Source organism: Tenebrio molitor, chromosome 1 (assembly GCF_963966145.1).
Source record: "Tenebrio molitor chromosome 1, icTenMoli1.1, whole genome shotgun sequence".
Classification (NCBI taxonomy): domain Eukaryota; kingdom Metazoa; phylum Arthropoda; class Insecta; order Coleoptera; family Tenebrionidae; genus Tenebrio; species Tenebrio molitor.
The window spans coordinates 42,016,463-42,035,104 of record NC_091046.1 but is presented as its reverse complement, the minus strand read 5'-3'; the positions used below and the strand labels follow the sequence as shown (position 1 = coordinate 42,035,104).

The 18,642-nt window shown below is 37.8% G+C and overlaps 1 protein-coding gene across 2 annotated transcripts in view; it reads left to right on the top strand.

The window, feature by feature from the left end:
- Nucleotides 1–18,642, top strand: part of LOC138131725 (carboxyl-terminal PDZ ligand of neuronal nitric oxide synthase protein) — an 87,921-nt gene that overhangs the window by 61,159 nt on the left and 8,120 nt on the right. Inside the window, exons 1-2 of one of the 2 annotated variants that reach the window (XM_069048910.1) lie at nt 8,395–10,758; nt 10,837–11,008. In XM_069048910.1, coding sequence (XP_068905011.1) covers nt 10,165–10,758; nt 10,837–11,008 — 766 coding nt within the window. In that variant the 5' untranslated portion in view covers nt 8,395–10,164. Of the gene's footprint in view, nt 1–8,394; nt 10,759–10,836; nt 11,009–18,642 lie in introns of those variants that run through there. The other variant, XM_069048918.1, reaches the window with a different exon arrangement.

The window sequence follows — 18,642 nt, the reverse complement described above, 5'->3', positions numbered from 1 at the left end:
CCTTACCTCAATGCACAATGGTCATTCAAATGTATGTGGTTGTTTACAAAACCTATTATTATGTTTGTAGACGTAATTTGTATAGTGTACAGTTTCCCGCTCTCGTGATTTTAACTGCAAGCAGAACTAATAAAAATCCCTGTACAAACCCCAACGAGAAGTGTTTGTTTCAAGTTGGAGACATATTAAACATTTATTCAGTTGGGGGATTCCCAGGATGCAGCTACAAGTTGACATCAATTCTTTTCACACCACACTTACTATACAAAGGAATAGTACATTCTTCAATGAGCGTATAATGGTGGCTATTATTCAAGAGGATGAAAATTCCAACACGAGCCGTAGGCGAGTGGTGGAATCATCGAGTGAATAATAGCCATTATACGCGAGTTGGAGATTATACTTTTTCCACGACTAGACCAAGAAAAAACAATCTTTAAAAATTAAATTTAGTTTGATTTTTAATATTTGAAAATTAAAATTGTTCCTCGCGGTTGCTACGCCATGCGCGACTTATTATTTTTTACAAACGCAAACAGTTGTCATACTTTTTAAGAAGACCTCAAAATGTTATTATTATTTAACATTGCCGACTTAGCTCAAATCTGCAATTATCCCTTGAATAACCTTAATAAATTTAACTCCTTGCACTGTTTATTGTGACAGTTGACGAACGTGAATTCCCCGGGGACCGTTCCACCAAAAATCTCCTTTGAGAAATCACGAATTTATTTCATCATCTAAAGTGATCCGTGTTCCTGCCAAACAAAAATGTTTTCCATCCCCTTGGCCGCTCGGTTTATTGACCTGTTCCTCCGTGGCAGCCATCCATTATCCAGGGAGCCAAACTAGATACCTTCAAGTGGATTTTTTCATCTGATCGAGAGGACGATACTGGCCGGAGGGTGTATCTTGAAATCCCCCTATTCAAATTGTTACCTTCAACCCTCGTTATGCGGGCAATGTGAGGGCATTGTCGTGTTCTGGCGAAGCTGCTGCCTCGAGCCACGTCAATTCCGAGCCCCAAAGGTGGTGAAATTAATTTTATAATAAATATGTATCAGTTCGTACCCGTCTAGTCGAAAACTACCCCGAACAGTTCAGTTTACTCCTGTATTTATAGTTTATTGTCCTGGTGGAGACGTTCACCTTTATGGTTATGCTTTTGCTTTATTTTCTTGTTTTTGTATCTAATAAAAATATAGTGGGGAAAATGGATTCTCGGAAGTGGATTTCTCACCTTTTCGAGGAGGTGATGGTCACAGAGGAATGGGATTATAGTTGGAATCAATAAAACGAGCTCGTACTTTGCGGCAATGTGGCAAAGAAACTCTACCGGAAACCACGTCAAAATGTTTCCTCCGGGCGACAAGTGTCTAGTAATTTTTTACGTGCAATCGCGAAGTGTGGTCTCTTAACCTTTTCGAGGAGATTGTTTTTTCACGGATTGATGCCACACGCTTCGATTAAATCGAACCAAAAATATATTTTTCTGTAAGTGATGGCTTTGCTTTCATTTCAGGAATCGGTGAAAATCGCTATTTAAAAAAAAATCTCTTTATTTTTCTGACCTGTATTGATTAACCCACGCTCCACTCCAGGATGATCAGCAACAGTAGATTTTTCTGATAGTCTTACGGCCAGGCTGATTTAATTACTTTCCAGTTTCCAGCCAGTTGTTCTGGCAATTATCTCCACCTTTCAGCCAGATTTATACTCGTTTAAGCCCATTTAATCTCGTGTTACTCTCGCACCAAAGTCTTTATTAGAGATATCATTAGAATTGCTGGTCCAATTTATGAAATCATATCAAAGTTTCCTAATGAACTTTTAAGGGCTTTCGCTTCGGAACCCATCAATCCGTCGGTAAAAATCGCGCCGTCGAGACGTTATAATTCCATTTTACGACGAAAAGGAGTACACCTCCTCACACGTTGGAAATTCAATGAACTCCGGGAGCGTCTTCCGACTGCGAACATTTCTAGCGAGTTTCTAATTATTAAATGTTATTATTGTGCCACCTGCGCTGCTTCCTCGACTTGCTTAATTAATCAAAACGCTACCTCCTTTAATATTAAATTTCTGCAGGGGGTGCAGAAATCGGTGACGAAATTTTCATATACAAATTAATCGCTTTGCTCTTGGTCATTTCTCAACCCAACAATAAATTTACGAGAATAGCAATACTAAATTTCGTCCAAATTCCCTTCTTGTTTTTGTCGAGGACACAAATCCTAAATTAGCCCGGACGATCGAAGATTCCCCATCTCCATGTCTTTCGGAAGCAGTTCCATCATATGCGTCTAACCGACGTTCATCTTTTATCTTCGACATAAACCTAACAGTAAAAATGTAAGTGCCGTACTGGGTGCAGAGACGTTTTTGAATTTATTGCGGCCTAACGGAAGCTCCACTGTGGTTAATTTCAAGGGTGGGCACGGTGGTTACTCAAAACGAGCAAAAATTACCTCTTTTGCGTGTTTATTACGTAACAGTTTCTGAAAGCAATGGAGGAGGAATGTCACTTGTTCGACAGTCTCCCATAAAACGACAACAGAATGTGATTTGTAGATTGATATTTGGCTCGAGCGAATATAAAAATTTAGCGACGGTTGGAAATAAGAAAATGCAATTAAAGCGAACCGAGATGCCAGAGAGATAGGTTCCTTATTTATAAGTGTTACTAATTTTCTAGTAAAGCTCGTTTCCTTATCTCGCCGGTGGCGAATGCAGCAAATTGGCGAATAAATTTTCTGGGAAAATTTTTAAGTGTGTGAATTTCGTGTCGAAGCAATAAAGACGATGTTGTCGTTGAGATTTAAAGTAAATTTCGGGCGTCGCGTCTAAAAAGTTCGTCGAGATATTCAGATGCGGAAACACATGTGGTGATTTACGGTTTCTTTTTCCAAAAAATCGGGATAAATATCGTCATGCTTTCCACACACGAATATTCCGACGCTGTATTGGAATAAATTGTGGAAATTTATACACGGCTGTCGCTAAAACATCGCGTTTTATTTGTACATTAAGTCGTGTTAAAAATGGAAAACATGTGTTCTATTTGATGTAAAAATATTCACCGTTAGTCGGAAGTTCTTTCTTTTTTTTTGTTATACATTTTATATTTATGTTATACAGGGTCATTATAAATTATTGTCCCATCCCAGTTGTCGTTGAAAATCCACACAAATTTGGGATGTGCCGCTAGCTTCGCAACGTTAGACAAACTTCTTAGTAGACAAACGTCAGCAGCGCTACCCATCGGCGATGCTACTCTCACTCATGTTATAAAGCTTGCGGCGCATTCAACTACATCACCAACGCCTACTGCGATGAGACAATCATTTATAATTAGATTTCATATTTAGAAAGAATTTAGGACTGATAATAATGTTTAAGAATTAGAAATCTACATTGACGTCAGACTTTATTTCAATTATAAACTCTAGCAAACAGTACTTCCTAAAACTTTTATTTTATTTATGTTATTAATTTAAATTTTTATTAAAGTTGCAGTTTAAAAAGTTTTTCCTAACAGCAAAAAAATACAACACACAAATGAAACATGTTTTTAATTTATAGAATATTTAATTTATTCTTGTATTTGTATTACCTCGATTTGTCCATTTCAGAAAAAAGAGCAGATTCAAATGTAAAATTAAAGATCCAGTTGTCAATCAACTGTAATAATTCTATAATACTTATTTATAGTTTTTTGAACCTGCTATAATAGTGTATTACATGACAAGGGACTAAAGTGCATCTTTTTGTCCCGAGCAGCGAGGGCAATAATTACACGAGGAATGAAGACGAAATAAGAAAATATAACAGCACAAATGCTATTCTGTAAAAAAAAAAAACAGTGCCAAATAAGTAATAATCAAGACAAACATTATTTATTTATTTGTTGAACAAAATTAGACACTTTTTCGGTTTTTTTACATAAACGTAATGGCGCGAAAAATACCACACACGACGTGGTTGTTACAAGCACTTACCAACCGCGTAGCATAATATGCTATTAATTGTGTACGCCCATTATTTTTAATTCTACATTTTACTGGATTCTTTAGGCGTAATAGATTGATCCTTTTTTCTTTTTTACTCGACAAAAAATCTTTTGTCCAACTTTCCCTTAAACTTTTAGGAGGAATTTTCTTTTAATGAGATTTTTAACTAAAAAAAATTGCAACTGAGCTGTAATTGATAATTAATTGGAACTAACATTTTTCGCTTTTAATTTTCATTTTCATCAACTCAAAATCGTAATTATTGGTGAACACAAGTAAGCTTAAGAAAAATTAACATGAGTTGTGTATGCCGTGTCGTTTTAATTCTTACTCTTTACCGAGTTCATTAGACATAATAGGTTCGTCGTCTCTCCCTCCCATTTGAGGAAAAAAAATCGTTTGTCTTTAATCAGGGTAGGTCAGAGATTCGCCCTTGTCACAGGCAGCGCTTCCCGGGCACGAACTTCGCCAAGATATTTAATTTTTTCTTTCCACTTTAAATGTCGTGACTTAAATTTTATTCGTTTAAACGGCCCGTCTTAAACGATTCCGATCTCTGAAAGTTTGACGGATAAAATTTTTACCTCCACCCGGCTCAGTCGAACCGTTCCCTTGAAAATCTTATTCAGTTCGTGAGAAGGCTCGAAGTGGCTCATCTCATTATAAATTCCTGAATCCTGATTCAGGCGAGACTGAAGTTTCACCGTCGGATTTTTCACGCTATCAATTCGATAACGGCCGTCCTGATACACAGCAAAACGCGAAACGCAAAATAACCGAAAATAATGGACTGCTAATGCATCGTGGTAATTTACCCAGACATTGTGAGTAATCAGTGCGAAAGCTCGGAACGCATAAACATGTTGTGCGCACGGTAGCGGAAAACGAGCCAGAAAGGCGGAATTTATAATATCGATATTGTAAAAGTCGCAATATTTTGATGTTGGCACTGTTTTGATAATATTTTTTAATTTATCGACGTCGCTGACAAATCCGACGATTTGTGAGAAATGTCGCCGATTAATCGTGCCTGTTTCGTCAGGTCCCCGTGGAAATCGCTCCTGCTCCTGAAAAAAAAATGTGCCGTTCGACCTCCATCACCCGAACAGTTACTTTATCTCCAATTTACTTCCCGTGAGCTCAAGACATTATTATAAATCATAATTTTGAAGCGCTGCCAAGATATAAATTAAAAGTAGATTTGCTCATTGTGTTGGCTTATGAAGTGGCGCACCTGCAAGCTAATACATAAGCAATGTGCATTTCGCGTTGCAATTTGGAACGTGGCTTTGGGCCTGATTCTTATTTAAGACGTTGGCAATAGAAACGACCATAAAGACAGCGCAGCATTGCGATTTTGCGCGATTATTTCCCCTACGAATATTATTGACCAATTAACGTGTCCAATTTCGCCAATCGCGGACCCCACGAGACGATAAAACTGTTAGCTAACTGTTTTATCGGCCAAAAATTTTTATTGCTGAGATTTATGACGTTCAGTTTACTCACATTTTAGGAATAGTTGCCACGCTACTACTAATATACAATAAACCAAACAGTTACTTCCCCACTAAATTATGTGGAACAACTAAAAAACCAATATTTACCTACATACATGTTCCTATTTTAGTAAATTATATCATTAAGAGTAGAAGTGAGTCTTTTTGTGCTAAACCGAGAGATTGAACACCGAGACGAAGTCGTGGTCGGCAACTGGGCGAAGCACAAAAAGACCTACTCTGAATGATAATATACTGTTTTATCTTCAAGCGGATCACAAAAAAAAAATGTGGTTTGCAGTTTTAGAATGGTCGATGGGATTTTTTTTTCGTCAAGTTTCTTCAGACACGAGATAAGTTTTTCTCGTAATTAACATCAGCTTGGAATAAGCATCAAACATACTTGGAACGGTTTACTACAACAGTCTTGCACTGTATACGATTTAAACAGATTTTTTATGAATCGGTGAAAATCGCTATTTTAGAGAGAAATCTTCATATTTTTTCTGAATCTATTTTTTTTTAATTTTCTCTTTATTTTTCTTGCCTGTATTGATTAACCCACGCTCCACTCCAGGATGATCAGCAACAGTAGATTTTTCTGATCGTCTTACGGCCAGGTTGATTTAATTACTTTCCAGTTTCCAGCCAGTTGTTCTGGCAATTATCTCCACCTTTCAGCCAGATTTATACTCGTTTAAGCCCATTTAATCTCGTGTTACTCTCGCACCAAAATCTTTATTAGAGATATCATAGAATTGCTGGTCCAATTTATGAAATCATATCAAAGTTTCGTAATGAACTTTTAAGGGCTTTCGCTTCGGAACCCATCAATCCGTCGGTAAAAATCGCGCCGTCGAGACGTGATAATTCCATTTTATGACGAAAAGGAGTACATCTTCTCACACGTTGGAAATTCAATGAGCTCCGGGAGCGTCTTCCGTCGTGGTCGGCAACTGGGCGAAGCACAAATAGACCTTCTACTCTGAATGATAATATACTGTTTTATCTTCAAGCGGATCACAAAAAAAATGTGGTTTGCAGTTTTAGAATGGTCGATGGGATCTTTTTTTCGTCAAGTTTCTTCAGCTTAGAATAAGTATGAAACATACTTGGAACGGTTTACTACAACAGTCCTGCACTGTATACGAATACGTTTTAAACAGATTTTTTATGATATCTTCCTTTTGCACGGCTTGAAGTGATTGGAAAAAATCATATGCTGCAATTTTTTTCTCGAGAATATTCGTACAGTTCAGTGATTAATAAGATTTGAGATCTGTTTTTTCTCTCAGTTTGCAATTGTTTGACATTTTTGTTCCTCCCTCCAACAATTCCGGAAACCCCAACTAATTCTCCCTTCGGTCATTATCAAATCGAAATCACCTGCAGCATTCGCAATTCGCATCAAGCGGCACTAATTAAATCCGGAACTACAAGTAGTCACGTGTCTACATTGTAATCTGAAATACAAAGCCTCTTTGAACACGATTCCGACTAATTTAGTCTCATATTTCGGTATTAAGTGACGTTTAAATGAAAGGAAATCTCGTAAATTGGCCGGCTTATTCTGCGGGATCAAAAGGTGCAAGAACCCTCTTCGCACATCAGCTCGTTTGAGAACATTAAAATTTACTGCACATTCTTCTCTTGGATGTAACTATGGCGACGCGTCTTTGCACGTGTAGTCGAAGGAAAACAGGCGTCGATGCTGGAAGAAATTCACACGGACCTGACTATTTTTGTATCTGGTCTCACCGTACGGGGATTGATGGCACAAAATTTTTCAAAATCGATCCAACGAAAATATTTATCGGATTTGTTGTGCGAAAGAAGGAAACATCACAGGAAGTTGGCCATCGATTTCTTCGTATCGTGAACACGACGTGTGAATACATACATTCTTGTCTAATTTCTTCGCAAATATTTTTAAAAGCTTACATTGGGATGGTGGGTGGATTATCTAATAAAAGTTGTTTGTTGCGGTGAGTTTGTAGTGAAACTTTTTTGTTTAGATGAACACGTCTGAGATTTTTGTGGGATTTTATAACTCTCACACATTTTCCAAATTTGGAATTCTCAAAAGCTAAACTACCAAATTTTCCCAAAGTAAAATGCATACATATTTTAGATGCACTGCATCAGGTTCAGAATTTTTTTTTTTCTATTTTGCGTTTAGAATAAGTCTATTCTAGCACCAAAATGACGTCATTTGAGTGCTTTAATAGGTCGTTGGCGTGTTAGAATAGACTAGTAAAATTTACTGTATTGATGTTGGTAGCGTGAAGTGTCAACTGACAGACGTCAAAAAATAAATCTCGCAGAGAACAAAGCAAATTAATAAATAACAATGAATAAAACGTTTAATTTTCATACTGGGATTTGGTAAATTTTCTAACGTCTTTTGTGCAATTTGCCTAATTTGCGGGGGCATTAATGATAAACTTTCTTCAGCATTCATTTTCAAACATCAAATGCGAAAATAAAAAACCTGACGTTTTAAATTAATTTTTTTCACAGCCGGCTAAAATTATGCCACATAGAAAATGTCACCAACCAGCGCAAAATTCCCTACATTTAAAATTTTTATTTTTTTAATTTATAAAATGGTATAAAGCGACAAAATAGAAAAAATAGTATAAAAGATTCGTTGCAGAAGGTCATTCAAGCACTCATTTGTTCCTCAACTCGCCGCTACGCGGCTTGTTTCCGAATTTCAAATTCGTGCTTGAATAGATGCCTTCTGCAACTTATGTTTTAATATACTATTAATGCATTATTTTTGAAGTTGTTTAAAACTAGCAGAAACAGAAAATAGTAGATTATATCATTAAGAGTAGAAGTGAGTCTTTTTGAGCCCAGAGATTGAAGAACGAGACGGATTTTGATTTTGATTTTGACATCTGTCATCCAATGCAAATGGATGACTCGTGTTACACCACAGGGGCACCGGTTAAATATTGGCTAATAATTTCGTTATTTCGCTTTTTAGAGTTTTCAGAGAAAATAAGAAATGAAAAGACCAGATTTTAAAAAATGTCCGATGATTTTTTTCATATCTTTTAGTTCAGTAGATGTAAATGCAGGTTTAATGAACTTATAAAATGGATAAATGGGTTTTATTAATGCAACAGAACTTGCTCGTCTGATAAGAGATTGATGCAATTAATCTTGCTGACCTAGTTTGGCGAAACTCCTACTGTTGCCTATTTGCAGTTAAGAACTGCATTGTTGTAGAAATGATTCAATATAGGATGACGTTATTTGGTCAATGCAATTACTGCTAAAGTAAACCTCATCGAAAATTCAATTTTGACTCCCTTTTTATTCATACTTCAAATCTACAATCCTTTGGCATAAAACCCCACTTCTATTTATTTTAAAATCTAGTAACTCGAGACAATATTATTTTGTATATCAACATTAAAGACATTTCCGACGGTTATAGTTCTTGGAGGTCTAATTTCTCTTTCTTTTTATGAAACTAGGTTGTTGTACGCTAATAGCCGAAGCGCGTTTGTCATTTTATTTTTTCGGACAGGAAATTTCTGTTAGGCTTCTGTTTAGTTAACCTGTTTCACAACGATTATTCTTGACTGAAATTTTGACAATGACAGACGAAAGAAAAAAAGGGACAATGAAAATAGAAATCTTGACCTGACCCACTGGCCATATGACGGGATCAATAACCACTAAAATTTCATTTTGTTTGTTTTGGTTAGCCAAAAATATGTGTATCCACAAAAGAATTTTGGCTAAATGGCTAGCCAAGGCGATCAATTCTCACCACCAACAGGCGGTTTAATCAACACTTGCATTACAAGCGTTAAAGAGGTGTCATCTTTAAAAAAACATTGGAAAAGCTTCGATAGAGTCATTAAGGATAATGGATTTTTAAGTTGTCGTGGAAACTCTCCAACGCGGGAAGAAGTTTTCTTCTTGTCTTATTGTGGTGGTTGGTGTTTAAGAGACCCACTTTCTGATTTTGACAAAGTTCGTTATGATGTTTGTGTTTGTTGTAAATTGCAAATTTGGTTTTCTGCAGTTATCGAATTCCCTGTTGTTGTGAGGTTTGATTGATTTGGCGAATCGATTTCTTGCCTGAAAGACTGCGAATCGAAGCACCCAATTTTCGCATTAATTTTCAGCTGAACCGCAGATTCGTTAATGGCAATTTTAGAAACCATTAATTGCGGGCTATTCGCGTCCAACAATCAACAAACTTTTCTCGGAATAAAGTCGCCCGAGTAGCGGTCTCGAGCAAAACCTTCCCCGAAATAGAAGTCGTTCCGATCCTCCCATCCAACTTTCGGTCGCACTCGACCCCGTCCTGAAAAATCTCCACGTTGTCGGTATCGACAGGCGTCGAAGCGTCGACTTTAATTCGAAGTAAAGTGCAATAGATCGAAAGATATAAATAAGCTCACAAAATCAAGTACAGCGGTCTAGGTGTGTATTTGCGAGGCCGCTCGTCGCGACGCCACTTGCCAACTCCATCCTAATCAGTTCGTCAGTTCGTCGGCCACCTGAAGCATCGCCTTCAGCCAGACCCGCCAGAACCGAATCGTTCGCGGTGCCGACGCGGTGCTTCTCCTCGCAAAGCATGAGATATCTGCCGCGTCCTCTCGAGGTGTGGACGACGATGTCCCCGAAGGATGAGTAAAGAGGGGAGAATGGTGAGAGCACGCCACGCCAGCCTGGAGATGCCGGACCCCGAGGTGGTCGTCAAGAAGAAGCAAGACGTGCTGACCAAGGCGCGCAACAAGCTGATGAACCTGGGGGAGGTGCTGAAGGCCACCAAGAGCATAGACGCCGACCACCACAAGAAGACGATGACCCAAGCCACCATCGACTACTTCTTCAAGCACTGCCCCAACAAGGACAAGAACCACGTGTACGCCAACGCCAACACGTGCAAGAAGAACTCGCTGCAGAAGCAGAACTCCGTCGGAGCTTACCCGATCAAGATAGAGATCACGCACGACTCCGACGAGGAAAAGGAGGCGATCAAGAGATGCCGTCCGGCGACGGTGTGCGTCGACAAAGTGAGCGAGGCCAGAGAGACCGCCGCCCTGGCCCTGGAAAGGCCCCGGAAGAAGCTCTCTTTCCGCGAGCCGGAAATCGTGAGCTGCATGAAACACCACCACCACAAGAGACACGACAAAGAGTCGACGGGACTGAAGAGGAGTTCGAGCTACTGCAACGGAATTCTGCACCGGACTCCCAGCTTCGACGACGCCGATCTGGAGGTCTGTTAGCACCTGGGGCTAAATTTAAACTGTGCAGTTTATTTTGACGGGTCTCTAACGCCTTTTTCCTTGTTACAGAGCCAGGCGATGCGCGTCGTCAGGACCATAGGTCAGGCCTTCGAAGTGTGCCATAAACTGTCGATAACCGCCCCCGAGAACGACAATCTGGACCAGGACGAACAGGATACGCTTACACAAGACTTGCTCAGCGACCGCCTCAGTGACGTAACGAGTGATAAACCGAAGAGAGGTAAGTGGATGGTTGTTTTCGCCGACCTCTGTCAAACCTCGATTGATTCATTTCGGCCAACGCGCGACTTTCCAAAGGACGGAAACGATGTTTTTGTCATAGAGGTCGCGCTTAATTAAATTAACAAATGGCCCGGCATACTTTCGGTGAAAATACACCGAGTTAAAATTAGTTCAAGTGCACACCTTGATTGACTCCAAAAAAATTTTTTTTCGAAGAAGCGCCCCCATCTCCGCCGGCGCTTGTTCCGAGAGCGGTAAACAGTGCCAATCAAATTGGATTTCTTGCGATTCTGATTGTTGTGTTAGCAGTTCAATCGAAGAGGGATTAAAAATCGGCGGAAATTCTCATTGTGATTGTGTTTGTTTAAAGACATAACACGCTCTCGTCCAACTGCTTCATGTCCGATAACATACATTAAATGAAGTTTATTTTTTATTGGTATGATGTTGAGCAGAAATGGCTCTGCGCAACAACAATATACATGAGATTGGTGTTTATAAAGGTGTCAGAAATTGATTGTTCGAATTTAATTTCATTATCATCGATTACGTTACGGTAATGAAAGTTGGCAGCGGGAGCGGTCGTTGTGTTTGTGATTTTCCGAAAGGAACCGTTTCAGCTTGAGCGCGACATTAGTTATTGTAAAAAAAATCCACGACGCTTTTATTTCATTCATATTTTAAAGCCGACGAAACTCTTACATCTTTTTTTCGTTAATAAAATTAACTTGGCTGCCGTCGTCTCTAATTTGTATCGTTTTGTATCAAGGAAATTAAAGTGTTTATTCAGCCTTTCAAAGGATTTTTTTCAATTTATTTCCGTCCAATTCTGGCCGCACGAATATTGCGTGGAATATTTTTCACAATGAAAAGAAGGAGAACACAATTACGAGATTTTAAAAGTTATTCAAATTTCAACAAGTTGTTTTGACTTTTTTGTTATCCCAGTCATACGAACGAATAAATTTGTACATTTATTTTAAAAAATATAAATTTAATTTTCAAGCTCGCACTTACACGATTTAATTCTAAATTTAAAGCAATTTGTTATGGGCGTCAAAAATATTTCAATATTTTCGCACTTAATAAGAATAAACATTTAATAAAACAGTCAACACTGGAAAATTTCTTGCAAAAATTAATGTATATTGGTAATACAGAAAATTATATCGTCTTGATTGTCCTCTACATTTTCATTATCATTGTCAATAATGACAATTTTAAAATGGATTTTACCGTGGAATGCTTTAAAAAGAAACCTAATGCTTTCATATTTGTATAGTCGAATTCCAAGTTCGCACAATTTTTCCCAAAATTTCGTGAAATTCTAGCCTTTTTAAAAAGAAAAATGACCCTAATCAATTTCACTAGAGAGCTAGAGGTGAACGAATTCGTAATCATGTTTTACGCTTGCGAGACTGAGTGAGATAGAAATCCAATTTTTTCGTTGTCGTAATTTTTAGAAATTTGGGTCAATGTTAATTTCCTTGAGAAAGAGGAGTACATATTTCCAGACATTACGTCGAAATACATTATCTTAAGTGTGTGATATAGAAATTAGAAATTTCTGGTCACATTTATTTGAACAAATTTGACATTGTCTTTTCACACTTGTGAGACGGTCGATGAGGTTGAGATCAAAAAATTAGAGTTGGCTGTGACCAAAAATTTCAGCTGGCAATTTGTTAAAATTTCAATTATCAGATGTCAGTCTTAAAAGTTAGGTTAGTGATTTTGAGAACGTTGAAATCTTGATTTTGAGAACGTTGAAATCATGATTTTCATAAAGGTGTGCATTATGTGTGACCTGTCGGTTGTAAAAGAATCATGAGGAGCTCCAATCGTATTCACGAACTAGAGTAAATGTTCGAAATGTTTGCCTTCAGCTTCCAAACATAATGCTACTCTCTTCGCTTCATGTTTTCAAATGACCTTTGCAAAGTCGGGACATCAATTCAATTGCAGTTATCAGTAATTACTTGCATGAATTCGGGAATTGTGTCAGGCCTGTTTTTGAACACGTTGTTTTTCATTTATGGAAAAACAAAATAATCAAGGCAAGTTGTTGGTAAGTGCCTTGAAAGTCCGGAATGACAGTTACTATTCTAATTAGTGACATCTGAAGTAAATTTTTACGTGCTGCCAACTGAAGTGTATTAATCATGGCCATCTCGTTTTTTTTTTTAGGTCACACGGTACCTATGGTACCTAGTATAAAACAGTGTGATATAGGACATCAATCTCAATAACTTTTCTCAAAAGAGATAAGATTAAGATCTAATTCTCTCGCCGTTGTGGTGAGAAGAAGTTCGTATCTATCGTAACATAACAAAGCTTTTTAGAAATTTTGGTAGACTCAATTCTTTTGAAAAAGAGGAATCTTTTCAAACGGGACTTCCAAACGACCGTAAGTCGTATCACTAATGAGATAGAGATGTGATTTCTGTGATATTCCTCTCGACAAACTCATTATTGTGTGAAATTTCGAGTGAGATCGAGATTCAGTTATATCAAGTCGTAAAGATTTTTTTGAAAACTCGTCTATATTTCTCTATCACGTTTGAAGCGTTAAACTACATGATTAAGATTAAATGTAAATGATGCAAAAATGATCTCACACTCATCTCGGTCTGAGATCTCACTCACATACGGTAGTGCACCTGCTCATCTCAAGAGTGAGATATTTTTGGTTTAAACATTTTTTGAAATATTTTGGCGTATTTGATTCTCAAGTACAGATATCACTGCTGTCTTTCTAACAAATAAAAAAGCAAATCTTCAAAATTTGAAGTCAATTTACCAACTTATTTTGCCTATCTCGAGAAAAGCTTCTTATTTGAAGATATTAATTTGGAACGAATGCATGAAATGAATGGTCCCAGCTGCGCAGGTGGGAGTTTTAATCACCAAACTTGCAATACACCTCTGGAATCGTACAACTTCTATCATATTTCAGGTTAACAATTTGAAACTTTGCTAAACAGAAATTCATTGTGCAAGTCTGTCTCTCTTCAATTCCACCTTAATTGTTCAATTGCATTATAAACGTGCAAAGTTTTCGTCTGCAGCTCGCCATTTCTTAAAGCTCTCTCAAACTGGTACCAAACTCGTCAAATTAATAAGTTACTCGTTCGCCGATGAACGTTTCCAGTTGTTGGAAACGCGACGTTCCCGTTGGATCTGCGAGCAATTAACAAGATTGTGTCCACTATTTTTAGTTTCCCTCCCGTTCCCGATCCGTTTCGAAATTGGGGTTCATCGGCCATTTGCGAAATTGTACCGAATGCAAACTTGTCAGCGTAAAATTAGCAGTCAATTACGCAAGGGAGTGCTATTTAAAAATGATTATTTGGTAATTATAGGGAAGATGGCGGCTTCGACGCGGTTCCGAGTGCGGAGACGCCCTAATTGTCTTGTCGCCTGTCAGAGCGGACTCGCTAATAAATGACAAATAGTGGAGGGTTCGCCGAGCCAAGAAAAAAAAGCCGGAAAATATCTGGGGGTCGTCTGCAAATCGATTTAAATTACGAAAATGAAAATAAATTGAGCCTTTACGACGGCTTGTAAAAATTTTAAACGTGTGGAAATTACGACTTGTTTTGAGATCTTTAAGTACTGCCAACAATAGTTTTATTTGTATGCTTAAAATACATAGGCCTGAAACAATATGGTGAAGAGTTTCCTGATATTTGTGCGACGGCAAACTATATTTACCAGCCGATACCGAGCTTCCTTCCGTAAACAACGCTTTGTCAACCGAGCACTTAATTACTTCCCTGCTAACGCATTGTTGGTCCAACAAAGTTAACAATGCAGGAGCAGTGCACCGGCTCTCGGTTTCGTTTTACATAAGAACGCCGTCGATAAACTTGCTGCACGGACTTTGATCCAATTATTGGAAAAATGCCTTCTGTTCACGATCCGAATCCTGATCGAGCTCGATCGCCTACACTTTCTCTTTCCGAGTAATATTCGCTAATTCGCCAAGTTATTTTCTTTAATCCGTGATTTATTATTCTGTTATAACGAGGTGTGTAAGCTCTCGGCGCTTAATTAATAGATGAAAAGCAAGCATATTGAAAAAGGGATCCGGGTCGCCTCTCAGAATTGAACTGACAAGCTTCCTTTAATTACTGCATCTGTAACAACTCCACTATTTATTATTCCCTTTTCCTTCGGCACCTTATCCCGACTGGCCTTTTTTTAGCCTCCGTTCCTGCAAGACTATAATATAGAAAGAAGGCGGTTTCCAAAGTGTCCAATAACAAAAATCCCTAAAGGCACTCTTCTACAAGAGGGTGATGCTTAACGATTATTTAAGGTTAATAAGGGTCAGTGGTCATCGATTTGATTCCCTCAGTTCAAAAAATGTTATGTTATTATTATTTTAATCCTTTTAACTGCAGTTCTTATAAAATTTATTCTACACAATTTCTCAGAATGTAAAAATAAAATTTTGAACACTGTTTATGCAGGTCGATAATTAAGAAAAAACAAGAAGAGGGTAGGGTAACTCTCAAATTAAATTTAGCCAAGAAAAAACAACTAATAATTAATTATCAGTATTTTCATGTTTATTTAATTGGATTCATTTTTATTATTTTTTGTATAAAACAATAAAAAATCTGACGTTGTTTGCGGCACGAGCAGTGGGCGGTGCTGTAGTTATCCGAGTAGTCCAGCCGTTACACGCGAGTGAGTACGATACTTTTCCTAGTATACTCAGTTTGTAGCTTTTCGTACATTTATTTCCAGTTAAACTGTTTCAATATAAATGAAAAAAGCCTCTGGTTGTCTTATTTTCATTTATTTCTCTAATAAGGGTTAAATTATGTGTTTTAAATCATATTTCAACATTTAAAAAAGGAAGCAGCTGAACTTTTACCCTAACAATAACAATAAGAGTAAACATTTTGGGGTAAAATATATATTGTGTTAGACGATTACTTGAACCTATCTCTCCCTTTATCGTTTCTTTAATAACTTTATTCACGAAGAATCACTAAGTCTGGAGAATTATGATTTGAAAAGGAAAAGTCACTTACGAGTCTTATTACAAAGATGCTAAATTTAACTTCTGATTTAAAATTTGTATTAATACGCTACCAGCGACTGCAATTATGTTATGGTAAATTATCTAAACATTTAGCAGCGCATATCTTCAAAAATAAGGCTCGAGTAGTAAAATTATTTACGATTTGGACTTCCGCTACATACAAAGAAATGTATAGTAAAGAGCCAATCCGCCTTTCTACTACTGAGACACCTGTGTTCGAGTATTTTGGTATTTAACAACTAGTAAAAATTTCTCGAATGACGACACAATCTGGCAACAATCATTTTCAAGAGAATTCTCAAAATAATGCACCAACAAAGAATCTGTCTCTCAACGATTTTTTCTGGAAATATGGAACACCTGTTCCCGTTTTTCTTGCCAGCGTTAATTAAAAAAATAGGTCTATTTATTTATATCTGTGTCAACCATTGTTCTAAAATTCTCCACTCCATTCTCCCGTATTTTTAGAATTTCGTAAATTGATCAAACTAGAATTATTAAATTTTCATTTTTCAAAATTCTGATTTCGTTGCTTCCAAATTACCAAAAAAAAAATTAACTAAACTCCGTTCAAATATTTGTTTTGTTGCCAGTTTTTTTGTGCTGCTATGTACTTACTATTCACTAATCCAACAGAACTATCAAACATGGTCATATTGTTCTCTGCTCAAGGGATATTACCACACTGTTGATACAATACCCATTTAATTCACTTGCCTCGGATGCTCAACAACAGTCTCTGTTTCTAGTCACCATTTACCCAAGAAACCTGATTACACTGGTATTTGCTGTTATCTGTTACACAGAAGTTGGGATAGGATTCATAACTCTCTTTTCAGGGAGTTAAAGCCTCGGCTTTGTTGTGAAGTTCGAGCAAGAAACTGGTAAACAGGCTCCGATCCAACTTTTCAGACATCTGAAAAAACGTCTGCGAAACTGAAAACGCCACGTAATGACGTTCCACTTCAAAACAATACATATTTACCTAGGTGATTTTTGGCACCGTTTCGTTTACGATTCCCCACATCAAAAACGTTCCGAGATAAACGGCATTCATAATAATCAAAGTGGGAAAAACACGAACTGCGTCAACCGGAGCTTTTCGAAAATTCGCTGCTGCATTTTTTTTTGGCGCGCCGGTTTCGTTGCACCAATAAACCACCACCCCCGGAATGGTGCGTCGCGACCAATCTGGAGAAAGATCGTTTGTCGCGGCCACCGGACCCACCCGACCTATATTCGCTTGAAATAAACTCGAATTAATCCGCGGTTTACTATCGGAGTAAATTTTCAACAAGCACTCCGACTAAATTTGACGTAATTTATGTAATTTCATAACAAATGACACGGTTTATTTATTTTAAAGCCATGTTTATAATCTCCACTACATAGGCTACTCGGCGATTAATACATCTAAAATTAATTCACACACAAAGTCCAGCGGATCGGTTTATGTGATTCGAAAGCATCACTATCGCCGACTAATTAATTACTCTATTATTAGCGAAGGCGAAGCGTTAAAAACACACACTTATAGCTGGCCGAAGTTTTAAATAGAAAAAGTATTAAGAGTAAATCGCGTGCGACGCATCGCTTGTACTTTTTGATTATATTTATCTCGGGAGAAACGAAAATACCTCCGACAATTTCATGAATCATAACAACCTGGAGTCGTTACGCTTACGCAACTGACTCGACAAAGCAGCGTCGCAACTTGAGTCACACGTGTCGCGTGAGCTGCGACTCGCGTTTTGTCTACCACGACCCACGGCGAAAGTGAACATTTCCAGTCGAGATGAATAATGTGTCGACTTATTACGCTAATAAACGTAAAATCGGAAATATTTTTATTATGTTTGTGGAGTGGATAATAAATAAATTGTAAAATGTATGCAGCCGCGGTGTTTAGTGTTGTTTCGACGGTCGATTTGATTTATCGACGTTCCGGAGTACCTACACCTCGAAAATGAATTTTCCCAGGCTCTTAATTTTTCAGCGGACGCATCTGTATATATAAACATCAAAAGAGCTTAACAGGCAAAAGACCCAGTTTCAGATTTAGACTTCGGGGCGACAAAGAGAATGCAAAAACGCATGAGATGTCGTCGAACCTGGACCGATGTTCCGCAACACCCCGTGTTATTATTAGGTCACCACGGAATCCAATCGTGACGTCAATGGTGCACTCAGAACAATTATTTATATGAAAGCTCCACGGAATGAAGTGTTTTATGTCATTTCTAACGGCGAGGGGAAATCGACATCGCCGTAAAATATGTTATCGTGGATATTTAAAATGGAAGAAGCTGTTACGTCCTTCCTGCTAATTTCTTGTTGGAATGGATCTTTTAAAAGTTTTTTTATTTCGAGAATCCATTAGTGTCGCTAAAACGCTCCCGACTTGATAACAAATGAATTGCTCAGGAGAAGAACACTGGTGATATATCGCCATCTCCAGGACGAATAGGTTTTTCTAACACATCGAGATAATGGAAATGAAAGTTTTCTGAAACCGGCGTCGAATGTGAACTGTGGGGTGGATTGATAGGCCGGATTAGGACGATTTTCCGATAGTA